This window comes from Elgaria multicarinata, chromosome 8, assembly GCF_023053635.1.
Source record: "Elgaria multicarinata webbii isolate HBS135686 ecotype San Diego chromosome 8, rElgMul1.1.pri, whole genome shotgun sequence".
Classification (NCBI taxonomy): domain Eukaryota; kingdom Metazoa; phylum Chordata; class Lepidosauria; order Squamata; family Anguidae; genus Elgaria; species Elgaria multicarinata.
The window spans coordinates 98835591-98848138 of NC_086178.1; the positions used below are offsets into that span (position 1 = coordinate 98835591).

Below are 12548 nucleotides of genomic sequence, written 5' to 3' on the forward strand. Positions count from 1 at the left end.
TGCTATCTGCATTTTTAAAAATGTTCATCTTAATATCCTGTCCACTTTGGCCCTTGCTTCTGCCGTGAACATATTAAGCCCTATTATAACAGCAGGGGATGCTTGAAGGATATTTTGAGCTACGCTTTGCTTAAATTATAAGATGCAAGCCAACGAAGAATAAAATCAGATTTATATTCTCACCTTTACCCTTCTCACAAAGTATGGAAAATAAAGCCCAGTAAAATACATATTGATTTAATGCAGGGGTAGGCAACTTATGGCCCTCCAGATGTTTTGGCCTACAACTCCCATCAGCCCTAGTGAGCATAGCCAATGGTGAGGGATCATGGGAGTTGTAGGCCAAAACATCTGCAGGCACTGTAAAATGCCCAATCCTGATTTAACGGCACATCAGAATTTGGCGGAGAGGGTTGTTTGCTTGCATATATAGCCAATTTAAAAGGCTTTTAGAAATTGCTGATCATCTGCTGTAAGGTTTGCACTCAATTCTGGACAATGAAATGTAGAGTTAAGAAACTGTGCCAAAGACTATCCTCAATGACCATTGATTATGGAGCGAGGAACAATAGGTTTGTTTTGGGTTTTAAATTGTTCGGGTTTTTTGACTGGTTGTGAATCACTTTAATTTCTGGTGAGTAATTTATCTAATGTATATTTCTTTTTTGTTTATATTGTTGTGTTTTGTATGTTTTGGTGAAATGGAATGCGCTCTGGTAGAGAAAGCAATATAAACTATTATTAATTACTATTATTTTATTTATGTAAATTAATTTCTGTAAGAAATGCCTCAAAAACACTGGGTTTAAGGAAAAGGCACTCACCAGCCACTTCAAAAGTAAACTTGTAGCAGAAAGTTTTGCAAAGCTCTTTTTAAAAAAGGAAATGAGGCCAGACTAATATAACTGGGACTTTGTTTGGTCAGTCTTAACTGAGATTTGGAAATGAATTCCCCCACCCACACCATACCAAGTTTTTGTCACCACCACCCACTGATCACACCTACGTGGCTCAGCTTACTAGTAAGACCTGGCTAATTGCTTTGGAATCAAGGATGTCAAAGCACCGTGATAGGAGTGCTTTCTAATACCCATGGACGTTCTGAAAACAACCCAGTAAAAGCAGGAAAAAACAAAGGGATCCATGGTTTTTATTTTTCCCACATGTCCCAAGCACGGCAAAAACAATGAGTGCTGGAGACTCTGAAGAAATAGTTTACAGAGCAAAGAACCCAGGCTGTGGTTTGTTTCTGAGCCACGGCCAAGTGACTCAGATGCAGAAAACATTTTTAGTTTCCTAATAAACTCCTAGAAAAAGGAGGCAAGAGTAACATGGCTGGAAGATAATGTGAAACACACTGAACAGCGTATCTGCTAAACATATATAGGTGGAATAATGTGCACAAAGCTAAACCTGGTCCCAAGGGAAATCCATTTTATCATTTGTATCCTATCCAAAAAACACGCAGATGGTTTACAGAAAGCCTAGACCCGATTTACTGCAGTATTGTGACTTGGCAAGAGAGAAGAAACTCCTAGCAGAACACAACTGCTGCCATTTTTTAATCATCGTAATTGCTTTCTGTAAATCAAAAGATCAGGCATCATCCTATCAGCAGTATTTGCACCCCGCCACTGGACCACTGCCATTGGGGAAACCATTCTCCTCCCATCTTCTTTTCCAGATCAAATGGCAGCAAACCCCAGATTCATTTGGGCTTGGCAAAAATATGGGAAATATCTACCACTCTATTATTTGCAAGAGCTGTTCCTTTATAGCGTCGCGTTATTGGGACAAGGGAGAGATGCTGCAAAAGGAACACAATGTTTCCCTATTCCCCTGCCAACCAAGAATGCCACATCCCTGCTGCCAGTGAACCACAGTAGTTCATTGTGGCCTGATAACTATACTACAACCCCTTCCCTTTCATGTAGAGGATACTGTAAAACACTTCCCTGTGGCAAATGCTCTATGCATCGGGGCATTGCACTTACCCCATAACTTAACCTAACTCCATGAAACATATCCATGCTGGGCTGCCAACAGGAAGAAGCAAATCCCTTTTCCTCCACTTTATAACTCATAAGGACTCAACTCTTTTCCGTCTTTCACTAAATTACTGGATGTACATGCTTTATGTAGCTGAAAGCTGCAAAGGTGGTTTTATGTCCGTGTGATAACTTGGGCCTATATTTTAGTCCACAAACCATGATTGCCATCTATTCAAGCTAGAAATAAAACCACCACGTTGAAGGGACTTTTCTCTTTTAGACACTTGGGAGAAAAACACAAGAGAACACCAGCATCTTCACTGTGGCACGGAACTATAGCTTTGAGGGATCTCTTGACTGGTCCCGCACAGCCATGCTTACTAACTAAGAGTTAAAACTGCAGGAGTAATGGAACTATGCTGCATCTTCTTGGTGCTCTAAGAGATTGTGGAAATCATTTCATGACATGTTCAAGGTTCGGGCGAGTGGTTCCAATTTCTTGAACACTAAAAACACATTGTAAAAGTCATGCTGCAAGTTTTTCCTTACCTCGTAAGTTGTCGACATAGATGGTTTGTAAGATACGTGGTTGGCTCGTCTTAATTCCTTAATGGTTTCAGCTGGCATTGATTTGGAGAAGCCAAGCCCACTCCAAGTGTTGGTTGGCGTTCTCACTTCCGTAACAACGGGTTTTTTTAACATAGCTTAATGAAGAGAAAAAGTAACAGATGTTTGTAAGTATTAATCTTGCATGCTTTAGATTAAAAAAAAAGCATCCTTCAGTCAAAACTCCTCATAGAATAAGTTCACAGAAATCCAGAAAACCACTTGCTCTCAACTTTTGCTTCCCTTTGCATACAAAGGGAATCACACTTCATCTTATGATTCTGTATGTGGGGTGAGACACATATAAGGTAACGTGTAATGTGGGGACCATGTGTGTGCGTGCACACACACCAAATTCAGAAATGTGGGACTGTTCAACCAAGCAGCCTGCTCAGAGCACAAACTGTAGAGGGAGAAAGATTGTGCTAGCTGATTGAGAAGAAAGCAAGCAGGAAACAGGGATGAAATGGAGGAAAGGAGGACATAATCATGGACAAATGCTACCCCCAGACTGTGGAATGGGCTGCCAGAGGAGATTCGTCGACTTAATACTCTCTTTTGAGTTTAAGACAGTCATAAAGACTAGTCTCTTCCGGCAGGCCTACCCAGATGAATTTTATATGCTCTTTTAACAAGTTTTGTATTGTGTATTGTTGTATTTAATGTTGTTCCCCACCTCAATCCAGAGGGAGAGGTGGGTTAGAATTATTATTATTATTATTATTATTATTATTATTATTACAATTATTATTATTATTGAGGAAATGAGGGCTTCTGTGAGGGCATAAAACATCTTTTAAAAAGCCTAACAAGGCAAAACCTACAAAACAGCCAAATGAGGGCTTGAACAAGTTTAGTAGCCATGGAATGTTGACTATCAATAGAAAAAAATGGAAAACTGAGGGGGGGGGGGTGCACGCGCGTATGTAATGGGAGTCTCCTGGAGGAGCACATGGCTGGCTGGCATCCTGAGTACTCTACACTGCAACATTTTGTTGCAGGTCTCACTGGTCTATCTATGATATCTGTGATCATTCTCCACGTTTTTTAGATGGGGAATAGTCACATGTGCATATTGATGTATGCATATATCACCCATGTCAGCTGTGATCTCTTATGTGGAGGAGTATGGGATGTGAAGAAGCATGAGATGAGCATTGCCCTGCCTTCGTATTTACAGGATGCCTGGTCAGTGAGTGTGTGACCAGCTCTCCTATCTAAGCTACCTTAAAAAAGGGACGCACACGAAGCATCATTATACTGGAGAAAAACGTGTGGTAGCCTAGAAGGCCTGTGCCTTTTAAAAATGTAAAGTGCCAGATGAATCAGTACCAGAATTGGAACTAGTAGATTATCTATTCCCACCACCTGCTTCAAAGAAAGCGTCACAGGGCAACAAGTTTCAAGTTTACAGTGTTCTCTCACATAAAATTTAATAGTAGATACAGAGTTTTTATACACAAAGAAGTTTGGATTGCAAAACATGTTGTCTAAGATACAGTTTCTCCATTTTAGCAAACAACCCGGCCAAATCTCAGGGCAGCAGGGAATAAGTGGGGGGGGGGGGGAGGAGAAACCCTTTCATTGCTCTACTAACAGATAGATGCTACAAGTCACAGTTGTCCCACATACCTTTGGTTGCTAATAGCTTCTTCTGTTCATAGTCAAATGCCTAAAAATGAAACACACAGAAGGCAGCTTAATCACTGCTCTCGCTAAATGTCATGCCAGCACTTTGCTATGCAAGCCACAAAGATTTTGATCACGGTCCATAAGTTTGTCTAGGAGGAACACGAAACACCGAACAACAATGTGCCAACAGCCCAATGAACATTTGATATACTTAAAAAATTTCATCTAAAACTAGCTAATTAGGGCTGTGAATACCTTTGAGTAAAGGTTTAGCAATATCTCCAATCCAGTTTTCAAACACAATCACATCTTATCTATCTATCTATCTAGCCTCCACTAAAACAGCAATGCTTAAAACTTCCATCTTCTTTGTACTGATGCAATTCCAACACTACTAACTGTGTGCTACTCTAGGAATACTGAACTGAGTCTGCCCACTGAATTTTGCTTTATGGTGTGCCTAAAGTTGTGAAGGCCCAGATAAAACAATAGTTTTTCCCTGTTATTTTCCACCACAGACTTCCCCCCCCCCCCCGAAAAATTAGAAAAATTGAACAGCTTTGAATTATGAATATATATTTTTTAGAATTTAAGACGTGTTTACAGATTGTTATCAAGCCTTTAACCCCCACTCCTTTTCTAAAAACGATTACTAAGAAGGCTTTTAAAGAAACACTAGAGAAGTAAAATGTCTGGAAATAATGAAGCCATGGAGGAAAATGTTTTTAATTGCCTGTAAGATTCTCAGCATAGTTATTTCTCCATTTCTTATTAAAGCTATTGATCCAATTATCTTTTAGTGATGGACGTTTTGGGGTGCTCCAAGTTCTGCTCAGTTTTTCAACCATGTGGATAGAGACACATCTCTAGGTGTGCCTAGATAAAACATGGAAGAAAATGTACATTCTTGACAGGCTGGGTTTTCTTCAACAGACGCTTGTGTTTCTTGACTTGTCTTCGACTGCCTCCAGTTCTTCCTGCTTCTTCTGCCTTCTAGGATGATTCAGACATTTCAGGGATGATTTGCTGAAGTTCCCTCTGGTTAGACATAAACTAGGAACCTAAAATATGTTCTATATAACTTGTTGTGTTCATAACATTAATCATGTTTGGTATACTAAAATTTAAAAGTATAGTTTATTCAGACAATGATTACAAATTTACTAATGGAGGTCACTTTTTAATATTTTCAAATATAATGATAATTTTATGAGCAAACCATGTTATACATAATGTAACTCTAGAACATAAAGGCTGCTTTACATTCCCTACTAGTGCTCTAGAGATGTTTTGGACTACAACGGCTGCATTTCTGACCATTGGACATCCTGCCTGAGGCTGATAGGAGCTGAAGTCCAAAATATCTAGAGGGCACCAGGTGAGAAAGGCTCTCCTAAAGTAAACAAGTGACTTTAGATCTGTAAAGAGTGCTTAAAAATAAGTATTGCTTATTTTTTTTTTATTTTGTCAAAATATCTCGGTGGGGGGTTAACCCCTCTGGAAAAAAATCCCCATGGCTTCAACATTTCCAGAAATGTTACATTTCTAGATAACATGTAGATTAACACTGATTCTAGTCTTTTCCTTGATATACTTCAACTTATTTACCTTTAGTAGATTACTGGTGAGTATAGTGGGGCAGTACAGTAAATTTTCATTGGAAATCTTATTGTAATAGACAGCAACCCTTGTGAAAGTACTCCTAGACATATATAGATCCTTTGTGTTTTATGTACACTTGCAGATGCTTGAGAAATTATCAAATTGCTACAGGGAATACTTCAAAAGTTGAGAACCTCAAGCCAGTCCACTGAGTTGGATCCAGACTACGTTATTTATTTATTTATTTATTTATTTATTTATTTATTTATTTATTATGCTTTACTCTTATTGAAACAGATGGTACAAGGTAGTCATGGTTAAATTAGTCCCACTAATTTTAATGGGACTAAAGTAAGACAAACTTAGTCTGGAACCAACCCATTATTACCAGATATTTCCAGAAAGATACTCATTGCTATAAAGAAGCCTATAGCAGGGATGGCTAACATCTGCATTCTTGGGGAAGAGACACTGTTCCAAGGCCCAGAAACAAATGGAACCCTAGCTGGCAGTCAGGCTTTTTAATCAAAATGAGCCACTAGCACTAAGAGCTTCACAGTTATGAGCCAGAACATAAATGGGCTGTTACATACAGAACCCAAGCAGAGATAACATTAAGAGTGGATTTTAAGGGTGGCACGTGAGAGGGAATTCTCTGCAGTGGTCCCGCACCTTGTTGTTGCTGGTTTTATTGTTGGTTTTTATAGCTATTTTATTGTGTTAATGTTTTTAACCCTTTTAATATTTTAACGTTTTATGTATAACGTTATATTTTATTCTGTAAGCCTCCTTGGGAGGGCTTCTGGCCTTAAAAGGCAGCCAAGAATTATTTTGAGTAAATACAATAATTTTTTGATCTTAAGCATTTGAAAACAAGTTCTCTTTTCCTTGTGAGTAAAATGAGCAAATGTAAGCTTGGGGAAGGCTGAGAGGGCCAGATTATTTGCTCTGGAGTCTAGTCCTGGGTCATATGCTACCAGTCAGTTACTCTCTGGCTTTTGAACTTAAAACCTTACTGACCATATTTATTTTATTTATTTATTTACAATATTTATATACCGCTCCCCATTCAAAATTTCAGAGCCGGGTACAAGATAAAATAAAATAAAAACAGAATAAAACACTTTAAGATCGATTTTAAAAGAAGCAAAATGTACAGTGAACTGTGGCTGGTCATTAAGGAAAGGCTTCCTGGAACAATGACATTTTAAGGAGGTTCTGAAAGGAATACAAAGTTGGCACCTGCCTGAACTCCAGAAGCAGGGAATTCCATAGGAGGGGGGCCCACCACGCTGAAGGCTCTTCCCCTGGTGGACTCCAATCAGAGGATGGGTCTATGTGGAACCACCAGGAGCATGCCCTTAGATGACCTCAGTGACCGGGCAGGTTGGTAGGGGAGGAGGCGCTCTCTCAGGTATCTTGGTCTCATGTTGTTTAGGGCTTTGTACACAAGTACAAGAACCTTAAACCTGGCCCAGTAGTGAATAGGCAGCCAGTGCAGTTCCCTCTGCAGAGGAGTTACATGCTGGAAAGGGGCAACTTCAGACAACAGTTTGACCATATGCTCAGTACCTGCATATTCACGTAGGATGTCTGCGGGGCAAGACGGGCTCTTTCAGAGTTCTGTTGGGCTGCTGCCGCCCTCTCCGCTGCTCGTTCACTTCCAGGTGCTTTTTTATCAGCCACCGGGTTCTCTGAAGCACTCAGCTCAGAATCTGACAGCAATCTCTCTGCAGTGCTGTCAAAATAAGAAGTTTATTTTGTCAAGGGTTGGGATTTGTTTTCAAAGCATGTACAGCGACTGGAGGTTTTATAGTTTCCCCCCCATTTTTTTAAAAAATAAAGCTATAGGATATTGGATTATTCAAGGATAAGACAGGTTAGAAAGTCAATCTTTAAGTAGGTGATACAGCAAGCAGTATACTAATGTTTGCTTTAGCCTCCATTGCCACCAGTATTTCAGGAGATTCAGATCAAAGTGTGAATGCTGTTTGGCTTATTTTAAGAAACCGGCATTTTCCTCTTGGATCAATCAACATATCTAGAACATCTAAATTCTGTTGAGAAACATCACATCCAACTTTATGGAGTAGAGAGTTTAATTCCTTAGCCTAATTTTTCAAAAATGTTATAGACGGAAGCATACCAATCTCAAAGCAACTTTCATTCTAACACATATTTTATTTTAATGTTATTAACATTCATTTACCTCCTTAATAGCTAAAAGCCATCAAGATAGTGCACAATTTAAAACAATATAAATAAAAAAGAGTAAATCATTACATTTGGACAGCTGCAAAGGCTAAATTAAAAAGATGTGTCTTCATGACCTTTTTAAAAGCCAAGAGACTGGGGCCAATTGTAGTTTGGAGAAAAGGCAAGTATGGGGGGACATGATAGAGATGTACAAAACTACGCATGGTGTGGAGAAAGTGGATAGGGAGACATTTTCCTCCCTCTTCCATAATGCTAGAACCTGGGGTCATCCCATGAAACTGATTGGTGGGAGATTCAGGACAGATAAAAGTATTTCTTCACACAGCACATAGTTAAACTATGAAATTCACTTCCACAAGATGTAGTGATGGCTACCAATCTGGATGGCTTTAAAAGGGGATTAGACAAATACATGGAGGAGAGAGTTATCAATGGCTACTAGTCCCGATGACTATATGCTCCCTCCAGTACCAGAGGCAGTATTCCTATGTATAGTTTCTGGGGTGGGAGAAAGTTGTTGCACTCATGTCCTGCTTCTGAGTTTCTCGTCAGCAGCTGGTTTGCCATTGTGTAAACAGAAACCTGGACTGGACCTGGACAGAAACCCTTGGTCTGATCCAGCAGGGTCCTTATGTTCTTAGTTCTTATGCGAGCATCTTCTACAGTTTGGGAGTGATACAGGAGAATGCCCTTTCATACAAGCCCAAGAAATGGGCCTCTGCAGGTAATAGCGGTCTCAAAGGGGCCTCTCCTGCAAATCTGAAAAAGCAGGCAGGTTCAAAATGAGACAGGCAGTCCCTTATATAGACAGGTCCTAAGCTGTTAAATATTTTGCTAGAGATTTCTAATATTAAACTAAAATTATAACATTTGAAGGTCCCTTCACTCCATGTGCTACAGATCATTTAGGCGTTTTTATGCTAAGGGAAATGTGATAAGTTTTTAGTTGTTATGGACATCCAAATATGGAATAATAATTTTCTGAACTGCCCAGAGAGCTCCGGCTATTGGGCGGTATAGAAATGTAATAAAATAAATAAATAAATAAATAAATAAATAAATAAATAAATAAATATACACTGGAATGTGATTCAAATTAGTATGTGAGCTTCTTTTGGGAGGTGGCACAACCCTCTCCTTAACTACTCCTAGTGTGTATTTGAATTGTGCGAGAAGGCAGAGTATGAGCTCACCCCTTTCCCAACCAATACAAGAAGCTGTGTGCTTCTGCAACTTCTATTTGCACACACACACACACACACACACACACCCCAAAAAAACATGCATTTTGATCTCATCCTTTGAAGCATGCCGTAGGAATTATGGGTGAGATTACTCCCATGCTTTTGATCTGCTTGCTTGCCTGCCTGCCCTGGGGTAGGACAACAACTGTGAATGCTTCCAGGTGAACCACCTTGAGTTTTATTATGAATGGTTCTTATCTGTCCATGTTAGAGGAGTTACAAACCTCCTTTGTTACAGGAATGTTATAGTTACAAATCAGGAAGTTCCTAATTTAAGTCTCACTACACACTAGGCAGACTTTTGTAAAAAAAAAAAACATTCTCTCAGCCAATCCCATTTGCAATGGGGGTAATATTAGTATTAATCTACCTTACAGGGTCATTGTAAACATTGCAAAAAGATAACAAAGGAAGTACTATATACTACTTATTTGAGAAGACTTTGGAGTAAGATTTTAGAGTAAGATTCTTATTAATGAACGAACAAACAACCCTACTCCAGAAAGCATTTTAAAATGTTACTGCCTCTCAGTACTTTTATTATTTTATATACTTTATTAATGCAACATACTGCAAGTGAGAGTTTTTGGTGCCTTGCAGAAGTTCTACAGTTTGCCTCTTCGCACAGGATTGTTTGGAGGAACTCATCATTTGCTTGAGATCACTGGCATTTGCTGAATGTGAAGGACTTCTTGGCATGCCCACTTCCACAAAAGCATCATTGCAACCTATGAAGAACCAAGAGCAGTAAAACAATGCATATGAAGAATAGGTTTCTATCAGGGATGATTTAAGCTGAGAAGAAGTCCTACCACAATAGGGGTTGATTAGATCATCACAGATCTTCCTACAATATCCAATACTATGAATGGATACCCTGTGTTGAAGCTTAGAAAGACCGACATTTAATCGTTCATATTATAGGGCAGCATGTATTCTGAAATGTAGAAACTAGTATTACATGCAGAGTAGAGCTTCATTTCAAGGTAAGCCTGACAATGTATGGGCTATTCCTGGTGAAATGTGGCGGGGCGCCGAGCAACATTTCCACCAGTCTGCGGAGCAGTGCTCTGCTATCATGCTGTAGTATCTACAATTGCTATAGTATTATATATACATTTTAAAAATGGTATTTTTGACTTATAAATTTGCTAACGAAAAATGATCAGTTAAACACAACAGTTAGTAACAACCATGTTGAGTAAAAAAAATTACAACTATAATAATATTATTATTATTAATGATAACAAAGAATAAACACCCATGAACTTGCTTTGTGCAATTTACAAAAGGACACAGGAATTCACCTTTTCTTGGTGCACAAAACCTTGATTATTGCAAACCAGTAGAGAAATGTTTAACCTCCTTCCCTTGTCCGCTAAAGGGAGGAGAAGCATTTAGGTCAAAGGCTCGTGCTTCTAACACTCAACCATGGTTTGTTGTTATTCTGAACCGAGCTGTTGAGAAACTCTGTCATGAGATGAATGGCAATGGACATTTGAGGACTCCTTCACTGAGCAATTTGAGCTTAGGCACTTCTTTAATATTTAGCATGATGTGACTTAGGAGCCCTGTCTAAGGAACCCCTCCTTAATTTCTCAAAATCTGCTTAGTCTTTCAGCACACCATTTACACAGCTGCTGTTTAGAATGATTCATCGCCAATTAAAACACAAGCTTGTCCTGAATCTCTCAAGAGAGGGAACGCTGCCCCCTCTACCATGTTGGGATGATGCAACCTTAGAAAACACAATGCATATTTTGATTATACCTTCGCCAGCATTCGACTTGGTGGTCACTTGTTCAGAGGCATTATGGCTACTCGTCTGCCTGGATGGATCACTGTGGTTTGGAACCAATACGTTTTCAGTAAGTGCTGCGGCAGATAGTGCAGTATACTTCATAGCTGAGGTCTGGAATAGTTACAAGTACGTTTCATCATCATTTTAAGCATTAAAACATCTTTATTGAAAAAATCCATTACGAACCAAAAAAACAGCATTGTATCACTTTAGCCCATTTTAAACGAGCAAAAGACCTATTATTATGAATGATGAGGGGAATGTAAGTGTAAGGGAGAGTCCATATAGTGCAGAAACCACTATAGGCTGCATCCCCTACCCCACCCTGTGGGATGCTTGTGAGTAGGCGCCAGACCACCCAGTGTCAGGAACGAGGAGATTTTGATCTGAAACACAGTATCCTAGAGTGCAATGTTGTCCTTCTCTCCAAAGGACTGAACGGCAGTGTTATACATACTCAGACGCCACTAGGATTGGGGCTTAGATTTGCCCCCACCCCGCTTTGCCCCAGAGTTTCCCTCCCCGACAGTCTTGCTGACTGCAGCCTACGACCCCTACGAGCCTAGCAGAAGCCATGGAAAGTCTCGTACAATGACTGACTCACCACCTTGCATTGCAATATGTTTGTGCCAATTTCCTATCCAGTCAAAGCTAGATTAACTGAACGTAATCTTTAAGTATGACTTTAATCAATGTAAGACTTTGATCATATCCCACAGAAGCCATCTACTCTTGCCCTCTTCCAACAATGTGAGCTCAGATTGTCACTGTGGGACACTTTCCTTCTGCCAGAAGGCTGAACACAAAACTAGGCAGAGAGCAAAAGGAAAGAAAACTTGGACAAACAGTATTTAGATATTTTCCTACACAATTGCAGGCATGTGGTATTTCCTACCATTTGCGATAGAGAGATATGGCAGAAGCCAAGTGGGAAGAAAGCTACAATGGAGAGGGGATACCACAGTCATACTCTGTGACGCTTAGAAGCCAAACGTTGTAATTAACGTTCTTCTTAACACAAAGGCCCCAATCAAAAATTCGGTATGGTTAAGTTCCACTGAAATCAATGAAACGTTTAGTTGGGATGAACTTAAGCACCACTAATTCTGTGGCTGGATTTGGATGTAACATTGAACTCTGCTTTAACCTGATGTGAACGGGCCTCAGGGTTGTGCACTTTGGGATAGCTGTGAGGAGATTGGAAGCTTTCACTTCCATTTTTAATTAACCCCAATTTAGTGTTATGTCTGAACGCAGCCTGAATCAGGAGAAAATACAGTAAATACACGTCAATATGTTGACTACTATCTCTACCTTTAAACAATACATCACATTTTGCCACTATTAGGGCCTTAATCATCAGGTCAGCAGATTTTACACTGTGCTTATTTTTTTAAATGAAAGCTTTTAATTATCTTACTATTAATCAAAATGCAATGTTGATATAGACTGACT

At 39.5% G+C, this 12548-nt stretch overlaps 1 protein-coding gene across 1 annotated transcript in view; it reads right to left on the bottom strand.

Moving 5' to 3' along the window:
- The window catches only part of BICC1 (BicC family RNA binding protein 1), a 137351-nt gene that overhangs the window by 7591 nt on the left and 117212 nt on the right, over nucleotides 1-12548 (bottom strand). Inside the window, exons 13-17 of the mRNA XM_063133101.1 lie at nucleotides 11063-11204; nucleotides 9864-10020; nucleotides 7404-7569; nucleotides 4230-4269; nucleotides 2541-2695 (exon numbers count right to left, since the gene is read on the bottom strand). Of these exons, the coding sequence (XP_062989171.1) occupies nucleotides 2541-2695; nucleotides 4230-4269; nucleotides 7404-7569; nucleotides 9864-10020; nucleotides 11063-11204 (660 nt within the window). The remainder of the gene's footprint in view (nucleotides 1-2540; nucleotides 2696-4229; nucleotides 4270-7403; nucleotides 7570-9863; nucleotides 10021-11062; nucleotides 11205-12548) is intronic.